Source organism: Amphibalanus amphitrite, unplaced genomic scaffold (assembly GCF_019059575.1).
Source record: "Amphibalanus amphitrite isolate SeventyFive unplaced genomic scaffold, NRLGWU_Aamphi_draft 000201F_arrow, whole genome shotgun sequence".
NCBI lineage: Eukaryota > Metazoa > Arthropoda > Thecostraca > Balanomorpha > Balanidae > Amphibalanus > Amphibalanus amphitrite.
The window spans coordinates 444,996-464,346 of record NW_024881696.1 but is presented as its reverse complement, the minus strand read 5'-3'; the positions used below and the strand labels follow the sequence as shown (position 1 = coordinate 464,346).

The following is a 19,351-nucleotide window of genomic DNA, read 5'->3' as shown; positions in this document are numbered from 1 at the left end:
GGCATGAACATACCGCAATTATGGCTATTTTATAGTAATGAACTAAAAACGTTTTGACCTACTACGATCTGGTACGGTACGCAGCCAGAAACAGCCAATCTGGTACGATTTGGATGCGCTCTTGGTACGCTGTAAAATCTGGCCGCGGCAACACTGGGCAGCGCCCAATGGTTTTTGGACCTGTTATGGCCTCCGCATCGAAAAACGCTAGATAAAAAGGTTGTAGAGGAAGCTTAAGGCTACCTTTGCTCACAATAACATTGGCACTTTATCTTTTAACTTACGTGTGAGGCTCGCTTGAAAAAGGTCGATTTAACATGGAAACCCTATGGGGTAGTAGTTTTTGAGCGCCCATTTGGCCTAATGCTACCAACTGTTACTGGCTACCCCTGTCGGCCCCATAACCTTGGAAAATTGGACGCCGGTGAAAACAGGGCGCCGGAGGGCATATTAGTCACGTGACATTTGGAACTTCTCCCGCTCCAAGGGCCTTCTATATGCCAAACGTCACGTGTAAATTTCACGAACCTTGATCAAATCGCCCCAGGCGCCCTGTTTTCACCGTCGTCCGGAAAATTCAGGAATATTGGAGAAGGGCTGCTGCGGGGTCATAGTGTGACACATTTGGATATTTTGCGTTTATTCTTCGTCCAGCTTGCTTCATTTGGTAAGTACTTTTATTGGTGTGCTCTACTTTCTATCCGAATTCAGTCGAATGCTGAGCTTTTGTATTTCCTGCATCATCTTCTGTTGTAAGAGTTGACACATCGAAGGAGCAGAGCAGTGGGCGGAACTATGGTCAAGCGTGCCCATATTTGGGAACGCATTTTTGTTCCCATGTTTGGGAACGATAAACCCAAATATGGGAACGCCATATAGGCATTGTTTAAAACAAGAAGAAGAACCGTTAAATGACGTACAAAAAATATAAAACGATCGTGAACCGCCTGATATTTGTCTCAATATTGTTGGGAAAGAGTTTGATATTGTAAGGCCCATCGTATCTTCAAATCGTTCCTCTTTTTCTAAAGCAGTCCACCACCCGGGCCGCGTGCCCAAATTTGGGAACGCTCTCGTACACTGGCGCTGCAAGCGTTCCTTATTATAGGAATGGCGTACCCAAAATTGGGAACGATTTCACCGATGCCTTTCACGGGCTCTTCATTAACAAGCATCACGTCCAACGCCGCAAGTTATTGTTAACGCCACAATCATAAGATGACCTTTCCGGCAAGACATCCGCATACTTCGCCGGGTCTTCTGCGCTCTTATTCCCGTTGATCCCGCAGCGGGCACGCCCCCCTCTGCAGGATTACCTACGTAATTCACAACGCTCAGCGACGTTCAACAAGGTCTTCCATGCCTATATCCACCGTCCGCGCCGAGGGTGGAGGCATGTAAAGCACCTGTCTGTTTAACACTGATAGTTGACGAGCACAAGTAAGTATCCAAAAATGGGAACGCTGAAATGTTTCACTCTCAAAACACCTGGTCCCAATAAAAATCTACTTTTTTCCTTTCTTAATGAGTGTAAGTGGCAAAACGCCTGGTAGGATGGCCGATGGGCACGAGAAATGATCAAAATCAGCATAAAAATTATAAATAAGCCACACAGGGCGACCTGTATAAAAGAAATTCGGGGGGCGGGGGGGGGGGGCGGTTGCCCCCTGACCGATAGCTTGGGAACGGCTGATCGGAGCCAGACTTGCAATGCGGCGTTGGAAAGCGTTCGAGCAGACAATCCTAATTAGTAATGCAAATTATCATCGGGATGCTTGGGGGGGGGGTGCGTGGGGGGGATTGCCCCTTGACCGATAGCTCGGGAACGGCTGATCGGAGCCAGGCATGCAAGGGGGCACTGGAAAGCGTTAGAGTAGACAAGCCTGATTAGCAATCGGCAAACTATCATCGGGATACTAGGGGGAGGTGTGTGTGTGTGTGGGGGGGGGGGGGGGTGTACTAATTAGGATTGTCTACTCGAGGCATGTTATGAGGCATGGATCCTCCAAGCAGCTTTGTGACCCAAGTGGCTTTGACCTGACCTTGACCTAAGGTCAACCTCAACATCCTTCAGGGACTCAGTGTTTAAAGTGAGGTGAGGTGTCTTTCTGCTCCCGGCGTTTTATTTTCCGGGTGGGTTAAGCCCGTCCAGCGTTTAGCCCTCGGGACCCATTCAGGGTCGCAGTTATTTTCGCCGATCGCCCCAGTCGAGATGCAAAGTTAATAGTCACGAAGCTTATTTAGGGCCAGTCAAACCAGCCTAGTCCGGAGTTACTGTTAAATATGCATATAGACGAACGAAAAAATTATGTAGAATCGATTAATTTCGAAGTCGTATATTCCTAGGCCCCAAATAAACTTCGTGTGACATTTAACTTTGCATCTCGAATGGACCGAGCAGCGAAAACAACCGCGGCTCTGAGCGGGTCCCGAAAGGCTAAGCGTTAGACGGGGTTAGCCCGCCCGGATAATTAACGCCGGGACCAGAAAGAGACCTCATTTCCAGCACTGCAGGGTCTAACTCTAACCCAATAAAAAGTATATATTTTGAATTTTGATAACTCTGGCCACGACAAGAACGATGGTGCCACAACCACCGCTCTGTCGCTGTTTGTGGCGAAGTTTTTAAGTCAAATACCAAACCCCTACTTTGGTACATACACTTGACCTGATCTCGGGGGTCACCGGTTGGCCTAAGACCCTAAAATTGGACACCAGTTGATGTTTGTGACGACACACCGCACATGCTCGCTTCTCGCAGTGTTCTAGCTCAATTAGGAGCGAAACGGCTAGGGAGGGGGTCTTATCCACCCCCTCTTCACTGTGATCGTGAACAGTTCATATGAATGTTCATGAACTGTTCATTGTTCACTAAAATTTGGCTGATGAAGTCACTTGTTGGTGAACAGTTTGTTAATGTTTTTTTTATTTTAAAGATTAAATAAACACCAAAGTTTGGGGTGGGTAGGTATCTACCCACACAATCACATAGTATAGCTCAGCCTTAAGTAACTATGGATGAAAATGTTTGCACAAATTGTCTGTTTGTGACAAAATTGAACCGTTACATGGACTCATAGGATCAACATAACATTAACATGAATGTTTTTGTTTGTGCTGCAGAGTAAATAAATCAAATCGCCTTGTTTGTTGCAGGTATCTGCGAATCTGGTCATGAATAGCCAGTACCCGGGTTACGGCTCGGAGGGCGGTCCTCCGCCCTACCCAGGTGCACAAGGCGGATACCCACCTCAGGGTGGATACCCACCACAGGGCTACCCAGGCCCCTACCAGCAGCCGGGGTACCCGCAGCAGAGCGGCGGCTACCCGCAGCCCGGCTACCCGCAGCCGGGAGGCTACCCTCCGCAGCAGGGAGGCTATGGACCGCCGCAAGGCGGAATGGGAATGCCGTTCATGCCCAGGGTGAGTAATGATACAGTGTTGTTACACCGACTGTTCAGATGAGTACTGTCTCTCCTCAAGTCTTCCAAGCTCCCCTTACCTATGGCTGTTGAAAAAAAAATACTAAGGTCACCCATCCAACCTCCTCAAGGTCCTTTAGCCAGCTGTTTTTAAAACCGTTTGCCACTTCCAACCTCCTCAAATCTCATCAGTATGTGGCAAACTTCAAGTCGCCTTCAACCTCCTCCGGCTCCTCTCAATTAACATTGAGGTGGATCTCTGCAGGAGAGTAGGAACGCAGGCACTGATGTAATGTTAGCAGAATTATTTATAATGTAATGCTCGAGTAGTTTTAAAATGTTGATTGCTGTGGGATAAAGAAAAATAGCCAACTTTTTGTTCAAAGAATTAGTAGGTATTTTTCCAGTAGTTGTTGAAATTGAAAATAGTTTTCCATTTCAATATGGGCCTTTATACCTTTTTCTTGATTGCATTATTGTATTTTTCATTGACTCACCTTTTATGAGGGGTCATGATGTCATATAGAATTGTGTATGTAGGTATGGTTTGTGCGTATGAGCTATATAACTATGTTCTAGTTACGTGTGTACTCGAATGTGTGTGTATGCTCGTCACATGGATGCGTTTGTATTTTGATAAATTTAATAACCATGCTGAAATATGTTGACCAAATGGGCGGAATGTGAAGTGGCGCAAGTTACTGCAAGAAAGAGACAGATACAATGATTGAAGATATGATTATATGAAGTATAGAAATTGCATGTAGCTGAGTCAGCTGATGGCGGTGCCAATCTGAAGTCGGCTTTAGAATAGGCTCAAGGATATGGAGGTGGCCCTAAAACAAAAATATTGAAATCTGACGATGTATTTACCAGCCCGTAAATCGAAGTCTCTTATCCGTCTGACGTCAATGACTGATATGAAGACAAATTCCATTTTGCACTAACTGCATTATTCGTGCGTCCGACCGACAGCCTTGGCCCGAGCCCCGGAGAAAACGGACCAGCTCACCGCCCGGTGGCCCGTCGCGGAAGCGGCACGCCGACGAGGAGTCGATGATAGGAGGCCTGCAGAACCTCTCTCTGAGTAGCCTGCACACACAGCAGGAGAAGTCGCGCTTCGAGAGGTGGCAGGAGCTCGAGGCGCGCCTCTCAGAGCAGCTCTCCGACGAGGAGGAGGACCACCACCAGAAGACGCAGCCTCGCGTGGTGTTCTCGGAGCAGCTGGAGAGGATCGTCAACTCTCCGGCGCCCGATATCATACCCGTCTCCAGACCGGACGACACGTGCACCGCGCTGGTGCTGTGGCGTCCGCCGGCCGTCCCCGTGTCAGAGGCCGACGAGCAGCCACCAGTGACCCCTCCTCGCCAACCGAGCCCGCCGCCCGTGCCGCCCCAACAGACCGCCTACGACTTCTCGCCGTTCGGCGCGCCGACCGCGGGCGGGCCGGCGTGCGCGTTCAGTGTGCCGGGTACTCCGGCGCCCCCGTCCACACTGTTCCGGTTCGGAGGAGGGGATCCGATCACCTCATCACCCTTTAATTTTGGAGGCGCGACTTACGGTGGAAATGGCATGTCACCACCAAAAGTGCCCTCCAGTTGCTTGGATGTTCCGCTTCCCCCATCAACGGACGACGAGGCGATGGAATTGTGAGAGCGGGTGTGTGTCTCTAATCTCCGGCAGCCAGGGCCAAAAGCTGACTAACCTGATGGCCCACAGTGCAAATCAAGTGGCTACCGTGGGGCTAACTATGTTCGCTATCGACAGTCAGCGGTAATGCGCTTTTTAGCCGCGATTGTTCGCGCATTATTGCAATTGCTATGTATGTTTTATTCCGCTGCGCATTTTGGCAACACATTGCTCGCTTTGTATTTGGCTTTTGCGTTTTTGCCTAGACGCTCTTTGATGTCGCCTCATGATGACTTTAGATGTCGCTCAAATGTCAGGAATAAATGCAAAAGTGCAATTATTTTTTTCATTCAAAGGGAACCACCCCGCGGCGGCGTTCCATCTGGGATTCCTCCAACAGGTGTCTCGCCGAGCTTTCGAGCCTGTTTGCCTCCCTGTGAACCTCGCACGCTGGTCACCAACTGGAAAGCCCTTTCGGGCTACCCAAGCTAGGTCAGTTCTCCAATCTCGTATGAAAGATGGGCATGGGCTTGTAGCTTTACGGCTTCCGCTGACACAACAGCTGTTGTAGTTGGAAACAAAGAGAGCAAGTTAGGGTAAGTTTTTCTTAAACGATTATATGTTATGGAAGGGATTTTAGTAGTCGATATCCAACTGGTATAATGACTCATGGGAGATTATGGTGCTCGGGAGATGCTATATGGAATGAATGCAAACCGCCATGGTAACGGCTAAAAATCGAGCATAAAGTTGTTTTAAAATATTTGACTTTAACAATTGACGGGCAGCGACTGACGATCGCCGAGCCATAGACAAGAAACTCCACGAAAAAGCGAGCTGATAGACACTAATTTCCAGCCCGGCTGTTCCGTCGCCGTAGGTCGAGCATAATGCGCTGTGTCGCCGCTCCTGTGGGACCGCTCGTGGTGCGCAATACACCCAGTGGCCGACACTGTCTGGGCGTCCGGCGATCGATAGACGACTGTCTGGTGGATACAAGAGAGTCCCAACTCGGCCGCCAGCTACCGTTTGCGTGGCCGACCACTCGTTTGGTGGTTAACTGACGACATTGATAATATCACATACTTCCCAATGAGACATATCACACACACGCCAATACACGTCATTCACCGTAAATTGAGGCTTTGCGTATCACTCAGGAACAAGTTGCTCTTGCTTTAGTTTGCATGATCCGGCTATTATTCTGCAGTAGGGTCCATCTCCATCTCTTTCCACGCAAACCAATCATTACCACTCTCGTGCGCCACGTAAACTCGAACTCATTTCTTTCATCGCGATCTACGACATAGGACATAGTTGGACATAGGATAACAAACATCGTTGATAATGCCGGGCATGTGATTGTTCAAATTTACCGGAAGTTCGACGATGTCGGAGAAAGCAAGGCAGACTCGCGGTGGTCAGTGGTCACCGGTTACACGTTACCCGTGTCTAGGTCATCTGTGTGCGGTGCTGCAAAATGATTTCAGTGTAACTTCACCCCGCTTTATAAAGTAATGAAAGACCTGCCACGTTGTGGCAAACCATCCCTGCTGCAATACATCATGCATCCCCACATTTGTGCTCGAAATTAACGCCTACGAATTCAGCACTACATTAAGTTTTCGATCTACATTAACCCTCGCCCCGTTGGGGGGGGGGCAATTTGGCCCCCCTGTGGTTTTTCCTGAATAGCAAGAAAACGGCGGCGCGCAGCGCCGCCAAATTTTCAGTACCTTCCCGGGCATCAATTTGACACCTTCACACCGAATTTCAAGTCTTAGGTCACCTTAGGTCAGGAGTTATTGAGGTCAAACTGAGGTCATGTTCGAGCAAAAATGAGCAAAAAACATGCAATCTTGAAACGCTCACCAAATTTACAGTTACCAAGCAATTTCAAAGTTCTTTATATGGTCTAGTAGACAAAAAGCGGTGCTACAAAACTGCTATCTCGGATTTTCAAAATTTTGGGTTTTTGACCCCCAAAAATTCAAAAAATTGATTTTTTTAGAAAAACTAAAAAAATCCTAAAATTCCGAATTTCGAAAAAAACGGAATATATATGATAGTGCCTGTGCTCTTCTATATACCTACATACCAAATTTCAGATCGATATCTCGTTTTTTGGCCAAGTTATAGCGAAAAAAACTGTTCAAAAATGATGACGTCAAGTTTTTGAACTCAATTTTTAGCGATTCTAGACCACGTAGGGCAAAACAAAGACCACCATTGAACTCCCCGTGACAAGCTGCATCGAATCGATACCCATTTTATGCAAAAATATCAACTTTGAAATTTGACCTAATTTGACCTGACCTTGACCTGACCTTGACCTGACCTTGACCAAAACGTGACCTAAGCCGGCCCAAAAGTCTGCCTGACCCACATAATCGCATTTGTCATGTAAAATGGACCATAAAACATCTATCACACGACACTTTCATATTGTGACCCCCCAGTGACCTGGTCTCTGTGACCTGACCTGGTATCAGTGACCTCAAATAGCAAAATATGTGTTTGAAGAACATTTCCCCATGGATGATTTTCAATGAAATGCATTTTACTCGATTTTACAACGCATTTCTTGAAATGCCTGTAAACGGTGAAAATTCGACCTTTGACCTGACCTGTGACGTCATCGGTTTGACCTAGGTCAATAAAATTGGGTCACAAGGTAGTTCCCTGATAGGGCTATCCAACACCGTTTGCCGCTTGTCGCTAGGTTGCGTGGTTCTCTTCTCGAGATCTTAGCGGGGGGGGGGGCAAATTGCCCCCCCCCCCAACGGGGTGCGTTTCTCGGCAGAGCCCAACGGGGCGCGGGTTAAGTGTCCATAAGTGTTCGATCGCGCTCTTACCAGTTTCCGGCACGGGCCCGGATATGACTGAGCTATTAGCTCTCCGAGTGTGGCAACTGGGAGAATATCCGGGCATACAGGGTTGGGCAGATAAATTGGGACAAATTTCAACTTCCTCTAAAACGACTATTTTTTGAGTGATTAAGATAATTTTTGAACGTAAATATAGGCTAATGAATACTTTTCCATGTTATGCAGGTTACGTTGTAATTTTGAATCGGCTGATCACAGAACGTGGGCTTAAGCAAGTCACTATCAACTTAGTCCGCGCCCACATGCATGCCAATACTCTAATTATGCTCCATCAAATGGCTGAAAGTAGTGTGTATCGAACAGACGTAAACGTTGGAGGAAGAGAAGATGTTGACTCATCCATACATACTTATTGCATTGACACCGGCCGCTCCCCCGGTTTTCCAGGGGGGCTAAAAGGCAAAATTCAGTTAAATCAGAGGATCCTCGCGAAAACAGTGGCGCGAGCTTACAACGAAGGTAGCCGCGCTATGAGAAAGCGATATACCAGCACCTCAAACATGTACTCTTATGCATTGATGCATATCGACCTGTTAACATAGATGTTGAAGCAGCTGTGACGTTAAAAAGATTATTTCTTCTTGAAGGGCTTGGAGAAGCGAGCAAGCACGTGCAGGTCTTTTTCGACGATGGTATCCCCATAACCGAACATATGAACAGCCGCAAACACCATGAAACATCGCAACCAGCCCAGAAGACGTGATCTTAGTTCCAAAAAGCATGCAGCAGACCTCGGTGATGGCATTCCACTCGGTGACTTCTGACGGCCACGTGGGGCCCCCTTATTTTACGGAATCGGGAGGGGGTTCGCCCTTACAGCGTACCTAACCATTATTCCGGCAGTTCGAATCAACAAGATGGACAGGGGCGTAGGCAGGGGGGGGGCCACTGGGCCATGGCCCCCCCCCCTTGGGCGCCGAAGGCGCCCTTTGCGATTGGAGGGCGCCGAAGGCGCCCTCCAATCGCGAATGCAATTGTGTTAGAATCGAATCGAAAAACAATCGCGACTGGATACGTAAGCCTATAGGATCGCTGCCTTCCTGCCCACTGGTGCCCTCATTTGATCGGTGTACTCCTACCTATTGGTGCTCTCCTGTAAATAGGCGCCCTCTCACCCGAGTCCCGAAGGCGCCCTCCTGTAGGTCGCCACCCTGCTACACATTGCTACCCTTCTGCTGGTCGGCGCCCTCATAATTATTGGCGCCCTCCTATCTATTGCGCCCTCATGTGAAATTTTGATGGCCGCCCTCCTCCCTTTTGGCACCCTCTTGTTGAGTGCCGCCCTTCTAGCCATTGGCGCCCTCCTACCTATCGGTTTCCTAGTCCCTCCTGTTGAATGCTAATCGGGGCCCTTCTACCTATTGGCGCCCTCGTGTTGATCGCCGCCCTCCTATCCACTGGCACCTTCCTGTTAAATCGGCGCCCTCCTCACAGACGCCCTCCTGTTCAATGTCATCCTCTTGGGCAAAGGCGCCCTCCTCACCATTGCCACCCTCCTGTTAATCGTCAACCTTCCACTCATTGGCGACTTCCTGTTGATGACCGCCCTCCTACCCATTGGCGACCTCTTGTTGATCGCCACCTTCCTATCTATTGGTGCTCTCCTGTTCCTTGCCGCCCTCTCACCCATGGTGGCACCCTCCTGTTGATTGTTGATCGGAGCCTTCTTACCTATTGGCGCCCCCCCCCCCTTTTGATCGCCGCCCTTCTACCCATTGGCGTCCAAGCTTCGGTGATTGAAGGTGCTCAACACTGTATGCATCTGTGAGAAGGTCATGAGGGCTGGTCGAGGTAATTTGGATGAGAAGCCCGAGAAGGCTAATCCGTAATCGATCTCATGAGGAACAGCCCTGTTATGGTTTCTCTTTCTGTTGTTGCCGCCTTCTCGTTGTGCGCTTGTGTTTACGCACCTCGCGCTCCGGTATCAATCCGATATGGTGATCTGGTGTGTATGCCACCGCCAATAAACTTTTCTACATCGTCACCCATGGGCGAAGCTTTCTATACAGCTTGTGTGGCACCGGCCCCACCAAACCTTAGGTATTTTTACACCTTCAAATTTGGTAAAAGAGCGGGAAGAGCTTTGAACAGTGAGCACGCAAAAGATGTGCCTAAAAAGCGGAGGAAAAGGTTGTTTTCAAAAATTTCGCGCGCCTTCGGCGCAGCATTTCACAAACTCTTCTTTCCTAGGAACTTAGTACCTATGCCAATAACTTGCAACCTTTTTGTCACGTGTGAGATGAACCCGCGCCAGGAGGTTTCTTCAGACATGCGGTTAAAATAGATCCGAAAAAGGTGCCACTACGTTACGAGCTTCCGTTTTTTTCCTGGGGGAGAGAGGGAAGTGGGTGAGCGGGAGGGGCACACCTTTTGGTACATTGCTCTTACACGTGCTCTAAAAATGCAAACCATAGTCGCTAAAAGCAAGGTCATCAGGTCATGTCAAGTGATCTAACTTAAAAAAAGTTTTAAGCATTGTCGCTTAAGCTGAGCGGGTGAATTGACCTTTTTTGACCTGGAGTAAAAACAAAATACACACGATGCCAAATCAATGCAGCATAACCTATATACCAAGTCACGCAAAAAAAAAAACTGGTGGCGTGGTAAAAAAACGCCTCCACCCCCCACCCCACCCCCCGCTGAGCGGATTTTTATCTCGCGACCGTATGGCGCCCTCCTGGGGTGAGGTGGCGCCCTCCAAACCCTTGGCCCCCCCCCCTTCGGGATTTTCTAAATACGCCGCTGAAGATGGAAGAAGGCATCATCCTGCATGGAGTGATGCTCTTCGAGGAGTCAGCTCCCCGGCATACAGTAAATTAAATACAAAATCTCCTGAAACGGAGGATCCCGCAAACTGTACCCAAGGCTAAATGCCCCCTCCGTCATTAAACCTCAGCCCACACAAGTTCTGGTTGCTGGGGCGTTTTTGCGGCTGAGTCTAACGAACGTCCCCATGTGACTGTGGTGAGCCTCAGCAGTGCCAGTTGGCTACAATTACGAGCCATTTCAGACGGGAGATCTCACCGCGCGTGCGGCCAGTCCAGGCACCGATAAGGACTGATGCAGGTGGACCACAGTGATCATATTTGGTGATAAATGTATAAAATTGGTGTGACAATATGTGATCCAAATTTGAAATGCCTAGTTTTACAAATTTCTAAGCTACGGCGTTCTGAATGCAAATATGTATTTTGTCCCAATTTATCTGCCCAACCCTGTACACTGACTTCCCACCCATGTACCGACCATCTCGCGATTGGGCAAGCACACACTTCGCTACGGTAAAATCCACCGGAGGGATGATGCAACAGTTCTGCCAGAGACCGTCAGCCTTGAGTCATCGTTCGCTCCTTGTTTCTGGAACTGTTTGCATTATGTGCCGTGACATTTCTGCATTTGCGCCGACCTTAGCCCCCTATCATAATCCTTCAGTTATATTCCTCTCGCTAATGTGGGTATTTATCCGTGGTGCACCTGCTTTATCGGTACGATAATGGGTAGGATTAAATGTGATTTCGCGCTGCTATCGCTGCCCGATCGTAAGCCGATCGTCCTCTGGTGGTTCCCCGTGTTCAGAGTGACACTCACCACACTCGGTCGGTTGGGCGACAAGTACAGACGCACACCACACACTCTGACACATACCTAGAACAACATAAAGCACGACACACCGACACACCACATGAACCCTTACCACCAGCTGACTGGACTGGAGCCGCCCGGCGTCCTGGAGCCCTGCCGGTCCAGGGGCTTGCTCGGCGGGCTGCTGCGGGGTCGGTATACTGGCTGACCCCAGTTGCGCGATCACCGTCAGTTTTGTTTTTATTTTGAAGAGGTGCTTTAATATAGTTGATGTTTTGCGCCGATCCATCACTGAAGTTGTTAATTGTTTTGTTTTTTTATTCTGAATGATATGAACTGAACTGAACTGAACTGCCACTCGGCGTCTCCTCAGATGGACCATGGTCAGGCGGACGTGCATGTCACCACCAACGATGACCCAAAGGATGACGACGTGGCCGGCTTCGGCTCCAGCTTCTCCAGCAAGGCCATCCGACACGCTTTCATCCGCAAGGTGTACCTGATCCTGACGCTGCAGCTCAGCTTCACACTGGGCATGGTGGCGCTCTTCACACTACAGTGAGTGGTAGCAGTAGTGTCATGAAGCCCTGGAGCTAGGGCCTCCGTGGCGTTTCCAGTAGTCGCACCCTAAAGCCCCAATAAACAAACAAACAGGCGTTTCTCCAACGAAAAGTTTTTTTTACAATTATTCGGTTATGAGTTTTGTCATGTCATGGTGCGAAATTTGTCGGCCAAAATGTATGCCGATTCTGAAGTTTGTTTAATGTTCACTGTTCAGTCACCGCCGTTTCCGAAACTGACTTCAATGTTGTCCTGACCGCTGCTCGTCTTTTCATTTCAGTCATGACGTGAAGCTGTTTGTGCAGCGCCACCAGTACATCTACTGGGCCTCGTACGGCGTGTTCCTGGTGACCTACATCACCCTGATGTGCTGCGGCAGTGTCCGCAGGAAGCACCCCTGGAACCTCATCCTGCTGACACTCTTCGTGAGTAGCAGAAGCTCTGGCAGGCGAAGCTGACGGTAGAATATCCAGCCGTGATGGAACGCGCATCTGATGCATCCCCAGAGATTCTTACTCGTATGCGACATCTAACTATTTAAGGCAACCATGAATAAGACGATAGAATGTGGCACATATCAGAGAGAACCCGTTCCCTTGTTCAAAATTTAATTTCATTTGTCATTTATCATTTTTTTTGTCTCTGTCTAGTTATTTAGGACGAACGCTAGCTATCAGTTGCGATTAACAACTGTTTTGCATTGTACATTTTTTCATAGCTATCGTGTTAATGACGCGTCGTGCGGTCCTTTTCCCTTGATGTGTTGGCGTAGCGTTTGATGGCCTTCCTCTCCCCCGCTCTACCGACAGACGGCTGCGTTCACCTACATGGTGGCCATGATCTCGTCCTTCTACAACACGTACATCGTGCTGCTGGCCGTGGGGCTCACGGCCGGCATCTGCCTGCTGCTCACACTGTTCGCCGTGCAGACCAAGTACGACTTCACCGGCTGTGGCATGTTCCTCTGCGTGGCCAGTCTGGTGGTCGTCCTCTTCGGCATCGTGGCACTTATTATCGGCATGTTCACGCCCATCCCGATCCTGCAGCTGGTCTACGCCGGCCTGATCGCACTGCTCTTCTCAATGGTGAGTTGTAGTGACGGGCGGGGAAAACCCTGACCTCGTCATGGTCAGTCGCAGAAGCGCGGAGCGGGGCTGGGAAGGGGAACTACCTCATCTCCATTTCCAGCCCCGGTGACGGACGAGGCATGCTGAATAAGAGACGGGCAGCAGCCGATCGATCAGATTCGTTCGGTTATTTGTCGTATCATCTATGGAACCGGTGGCATTTTTATAACGTCACTGGCCAGGTCCGTTCATAACGCGTTCGTTTTTAACCATTCCACCTCTGTCTCTACGATTGTGGGTTTGCTGCAGCTACTATAATGTAAATCAGCATTGCGTCAGGCAAGGCTCACCTCTGCGGCGATGACGCGTTTGTGCCTGTTCAGGTGTTATCTCTGACGTGCTGTATGACTCAGCGGTGTGAGTCACCCCCTCACCGTCTGTGTTTCTCCGCAGTATCTGGTGTACGACACACAGCAGATCGTGGGCGGGCGCAAACACGAGATCAGCGCTGAGGAGCACATCTACGGAGCCATCGTGCTGTACATCGACATCATGCAGATCTTCCTGGCTCTACTGCAGCTGGTGGGGTCCTCGGACAACTGAGACTGCTGCTGCCACCTCCAGGAAAAGGTCGCAACTTATACTTTCACCGCGCCCACTTGGCGGAGTGTGAACATTTCCGTACACTTTCTCTCTGGCAGCGGCCAGCACTTTAAGGATATTCCTGTATGTTTTGCTTTTTGGCTTTACTTGCTACTTCTTGGGTGTTAATATTTACTATGGTTAGTTAAAATCACTCTGCAATAGTGTCATCACCGAGTGTCTTGTGAACTAAGAAGATCGCATATTTTATTAATGTATTAGAGTAGTTGTAGGGTTAAGACTTACATACATGTTAGATCCCTAAATTAATTGATTATCTAAAAGTCAGCCCAAATTTCGGTTGCTTGATTTCCTCCACTCTGGATCTATAAATTTCCAGGCTAAATTATCAGGATTGCTGAAAAAGAGCTGCACATTTTTCGAGCGCATCTAAATTGATATAGTTTTGTGTAGCCTGGTACTCTGGTGTTAGCTGTTGTACTTTTGTTCGTGTTGTAGTGTGATGTATATTATCCATGGGATATTATCCATGGGCTTGGCGTGAATTGCTTACCTCGATCGGCGCACTACGTAGATGACGTAATTAGCCCCTCGGCGGTCCTGTCGCCTCAGACGTCGGCTTCGAACGCTCTGCTGCTGCAGTGTCGTCCGTGTCTAGAAATACTTCACACACACACACACCTATCACAGTGTTGTGTTCGGCGATGCGGACTCGCGCCGCGGCCGTGTCAGTGTTGTGTTACTGTGATGTGGCCGTCGAGAGGGTCTCGATGCTGACTCTGCATCACTCAGCTGTAGCTCGAGTGCCATCCGCTGGATGGGGTGCTTGATCGGGAAACAGCAGTGAAAGGAAGGACGTGGCTGGTCAATTTATCCAAGGACTGCAGAGAAACGAGTCATGGATTGATGTTTCGAGTCGGACAGCGACTGGCCGAGATGAAAGAAACGAATTATCATGGAGCGGTTGAAGCAGTGCCACGCACACTGATCGCTGATTGGCTGGCTGGGTCCGCCGGCGTCGCAGCTGGTTGCCCGGCTGGGTGCATCGGCGTCGCTGGTTGGCTGGCTGGATGTGTCGGCGTCGCTGGTTGGCTGGCTGGATGTGTCAGCGTCGCTGGTTGGCGGGCTGGATGTGTCGGCGTCGCTGGTTGGCTGGCTGGATGTGTCGGCGTCGCTGGTTGGCGGGCTGGATGTGTCAGCGTCGCTGGTTGGATGTCGCCGTCGCCGACTGTCTCGGGGGCCTCTCGTGGCCTCCTATCGTTCTGTTTTATGTCGTTGGCTCTGTGTTGGGTCGCCAGCCGTCGGCCTCTCTGCAGGATCCGTCTGTCTGTGCGTTTGGTGTGCTGCCAGTAGATACGAACGGTTTGATGTCCACATACTGAACGCTGAAAATACTGCGGTCATCCTCCGTCAGGACTGGTGTCGATTTCGTGTCTGCCCGTGAACTTGTCTCGAATGGGCCTCCAAACGGAGCTGCATCATGGGCAGATTTTTTAAAGGCCAAATCACTGTTGACGCTCTGAATTCCTATAAGTTAAAATATCCAGCTTAGTCTCATCGCCTCACCGATGGCCTTATGCTAAAGCTAAATTTTAGATCATCTCATTATGACTTTCTGCTTCGCTGATAATTGTGTCTCGTAGTAAAACGTATCGTGGTAAAACATAACAATAGTTTCAAAATACACGTTTAACTACTTCTGATGTTTTGCTCGTAATTGGTGGTTTTACACAGATAGTTGATGTGTGCTTGTGCTGTCACACATCCCCTTCTGTCGTGTTAACTTGTAAGTCAATGCTGGTATGTTGGTGTTTTACTAGGTCGAGTTTGTTGGTGGTGGTGGGGGGGGGGGGGGGCGGGGGCGGCTTAATGTTTAAAACGTGGGGGTCGTGTTATACATCTAGGCCTGGTAGGGCCTGGCAGTAGCGGCGGAACACCTTCAATTAAGGGGGGCACTGCCGACTTTTGGTCCCATTCTTTCCATGCAACGCCCTTAGGGCTAATGTTAAAATGCCAAAATCAAAGGGGGGCACGGTGCCCCGGTGCCCTCCCCGTTCCGCCGCCTATGGGGCCCGGGCCCTGCTAACCATTTTTGTATCTCAGTATCACCTCTTTTCCTTTGCCTGGCTAGAGTACCTTTGACATGAAATTAACCAGCAAAGCTTTACTTTTTTTAAGTGACTCCCGATGTTTGAAGTCAAGAACTGTACAGGGTGTCCGGAAAGTTCTGGCGCTTTTCAACATTTTCTTAAACAAATGCCATTGGTTCATAGATACTCATCAATGGATCAAAACAATGACCAGGGACACCAAGCGACATGCTTCTGCTACGTGCTCATTCAATGTAACCATCGCCGGCGCCGACGACGGCCTCGACGTAGGGGAGGAAGCGCCTGCGGGTTTTAACTATGCAGGACATTTCCTGTCCTCCCATGCTGTCATGATGCGATTCTTCAGCGACTCCAGGTTGGGGTGATAAATGGCCTAGATCCTGTTCTACAAAACGCTTAGCACGCCTTAGTCGAGCGGGTCAGGTTAGGAGAATAAGGCTGCCTAATCTCATTTCGCCACGGTGATCTGACCCGGCAAGATCCTCTGTCAGTTGAGCTTGAACGGCAGCAGCGTTGTCGGTGGGCGTTCTGTGCTGTTGAAATGCGAAGTGACCCTTAGGGCAAGTCGTCTTGACCCTCGGGTTGATGTGGCTGTCCAGGAACCCCTCGTGGACCAGCCTGTTATTCATTTATTCGACATTGACGAAGATGATGGGACATTTGTGTCCATCAGACCCCCGCACTTTCTTCGATTGCCGCGCTGAAATGCCGCTCCGTTTTCGGCAGTCTTGACATACCGCGGTCGTACCGGCCTGAGGATATCTTCTAACGAATTTCCGAGTCGAAATAAACCTTTACCTGCTAAACCATTCATCGAAAAACGCCGCATCGCGCTGCAACTCGCGCCTCGTTCAAGTCGCACCCCGCCGCCGCGCGCAGGCATTCAGCGACAAGGCGCATCTTTGCCCATTTACCCATCACTAAACACGATTCCAGGGTCATATATACACGACCCCTAGCTGAGCGGTCAACGAGTGGTCATGTCTGTGGTGATTGGCTGAATGTCCAATAATCACAGCGCGCGTTAGACGGCGTCCAAAAGAAGCGCCAGGACTTTCCGGACACCCTGTATTCTCTCGCGGAGTGACTACATAGGTGCCTTGGTACGAACTCGTAGTCTTATGGAACCTTGTGCACTGTTAATGTCACATCATGGTTTTAGCTCAGGCTAATCAAAACATGTTTCGTAAATTTGGCAGAATGAGCCCCCTAGTGACATTAAAGTTAGGTTTCCTAATGCAATTTCCTTCACATACTGATAATTGACAAACAGGGACTCTTTTGAGATCCATATACGGTATAATTATATTTTTGTCTTTTCAATACGGAATCACATTTAGTGAACTGCTGTTTGCCTATTATACGATTTGATTGGCATATCCCGAGCTTGTAGGGGAGCTGTAAATCAAATTGTATTGATGTTACACCTTGAAAAAAAAACTCAAAACACCGCGCAATGCTGACATGCGTCTTTTCGCGGCAAAAAAAAACAAAAAAAAAAAACGCACCTGCGAAATGTGTGAGATACCGCGTTCAGAGGACTAAGTGCGATGTCGCAGTCAATGTCACGGAGGAGTGCCCGTGGAGAGCCTCCACTCTCCAGAGTCGACCAATCAGAGGACAGAGAGGCCGTGGCAGGTGCCCTGGTCCCGCCGGGGACTGGTGGCGGAGAGGGGGGGGGGGCTAGGTTGTCGACTGTCGAGGACTGGTAGTGGGGGGCGTGGCTGAAGAATGTACACGAAGCACCTGTCAAGTTCAAGTGCCGGACCGGTAATATATGGCTCCCGCCGCTGCGCTCGGAGGGATGGCCCCCTGGTAGGTCCCTGTGGTCATCTCAGGTCACGAATGGTGTCTAACAATTTTTCGCTAATCACTTTTGATAGAGACACGCTAGAGCGATGAAATTGCCTTATAAGTATTCGGCTCGACGATACGAATAGACTGATATGCAACATGACGTTTTCCGGTCAGGTCATGACCTTGAAATAAGGTCATTTTTTCAAGTTGACCTTTCGAGTTCAAAGTACAGTTCATTTGATATGTCTTGACGAGAGGAACACGAATACGATGCTGCTAAAAGTAAGCTCGTGTAATTTTGAGCCAAATGTTATTGCATAAAAACTTTCCTCGAAAACACGTCTATTTGGGCATTTTTGGCCCCTTCTGCAGGCGTAGACCTTAGGTAGACCGTAGACCTTAGCTCAAATCTGGTCGTGTCAGGTCAGGTCAGGTCAACCAGTAAGGGTCCAGCCGGGTATTCGTAGTAGGTGTCAATCGCTTCTGAGTCTGACAGCTTCGTAACATGTTACGAAGGCACCAAAACTACTTCGTAAACGTTCATATGGTTGCTAAATTCGAATTCAGCTCGAAAAACTGCCTAGAAATGTGTAAAACACGAAAAAGTGAACCGAAGTCACCAAAGGTCAATGACCTGACCTGACCTTGAGGTGACCTTGAGACCCACCCTAATGCATGGGACCAACATCATACATCATATCACATGTTTGAACGCTTGACACCACGAAATGACTGCCAACGCGCGGCTAATGCGAGCCGACATACGCCGAATCGCGATTCCGGCCAAACATGGTCTCGGGAAATAGGTCACAGATCAAAGGTCATTAGGGTCAGGGTCATGAAATTATCAGGGTAGGTAAAGAATTGATCAACTCGAGGGTACTGAAAGTTTCGTCGCGATCGGCCGCCTTTTACGCGATAATTATTCGCGAAAAAATTTAGGGGGGAGTGCATTAACTGTGCCGGCGAGGGTTAAAGCTTAAACACTTACTGTTCTTCAAGTGACGTCAATCGTAATAACAACGCATGAAACCCACGACCTTGCGTGTCGCGGTTTCAGCAGTACACCTGTCCAATCGCAATTTTCGCCAATCGCCTTTATCGGTAGTAACTGATAGTACCTGCAGGGAGACCAACTCTGACCGAGTTCATATCGGTCAGATGACTGCCTGGCAGCTCGGTGGAAACACTTGGGCCCTTCGCGGTCAGAAGCCGTAGTGGGTCAACGGGAGAAGAGAGGGAAAGTAAGAAGACTAATTAGCACCCTCGTGATAGGTATAAGAAACTGCTGCTGAAAGCCTATCAAAAGGCAAACGAAGTCACGACTTGACCGCAAAAGGTAGGCTTGAACAGACGTCACTTGCACTTGTTCGGGTTCTTCCTCCTTACATTTACCGTTGGCTTGGCATCTTGTATAGATCATTGATCCATTGCGATAGCGTGGTGTTCACTATTATATAGGAATGGGTGGGGCGAGCACGTGCAAAAAAAAAAATTGAAGGACAGTTTGAAAATGTACGTGTCTCGCTTGCAAATTTATAACTTAGCCCGGTACCGCCCATGGGCCATGGGCTACTTTCTATCCACAACAGTGGATGGGGAGGAGTGGTGTTTGACTAACACCCTCATAACTCCCTCCATAACTTGGCTCCTGGACCCTGTAGCGACACGCCGTAGGCGGCGTTCGAAAG

At 49.2% G+C, this 19,351-nt stretch overlaps 2 protein-coding genes across 3 annotated transcripts in view; both read left to right on the top strand.

The window, feature by feature from the left end:
* The first annotated feature begins 570 nt into the window (after positions 1-570).
* LOC122384879 (protein lifeguard 1-like) lies at positions 571-15,452 on the top strand. Of its 2 annotated transcripts, XM_043372680.1 has the most exons (6): positions 571-667; positions 3,157-3,423; positions 11,895-12,079; positions 12,363-12,507; positions 12,892-13,167; positions 13,603-15,452. In XM_043372680.1, the coding sequence occupies exons 2-6, from the start codon at positions 3,175-3,177 to the stop codon at positions 13,750-13,752; spliced, it is 1,005 nt and encodes a 334-aa protein (XP_043228615.1). In that variant the 5' UTR covers positions 571-667; positions 3,157-3,174; the 3' UTR covers positions 13,753-15,452. The 2 variants fall into 2 exon arrangements, with proteins under 2 accessions (XP_043228615.1, XP_043228616.1); XM_043372681.1 differs by lacking the exons at positions 11,895-12,079; positions 12,363-12,507; positions 12,892-13,167; positions 13,603-15,452 and adding an exon at positions 4,398-5,391.
* A 3,493-nt stretch (positions 15,453-18,945) lies between these two features.
* Positions 18,946-19,351, top strand: part of LOC122384890 (solute carrier family 13 member 2-like) — a 69,303-nt gene continuing 68,897 nt past the window's right edge. Inside the window, exon 1 of the mRNA XM_043372694.1 lies at positions 18,946-18,999. The gene's annotated coding sequence lies outside the window, so the exon portion shown is untranslated. The remainder of the gene's footprint in view (positions 19,000-19,351) is intronic.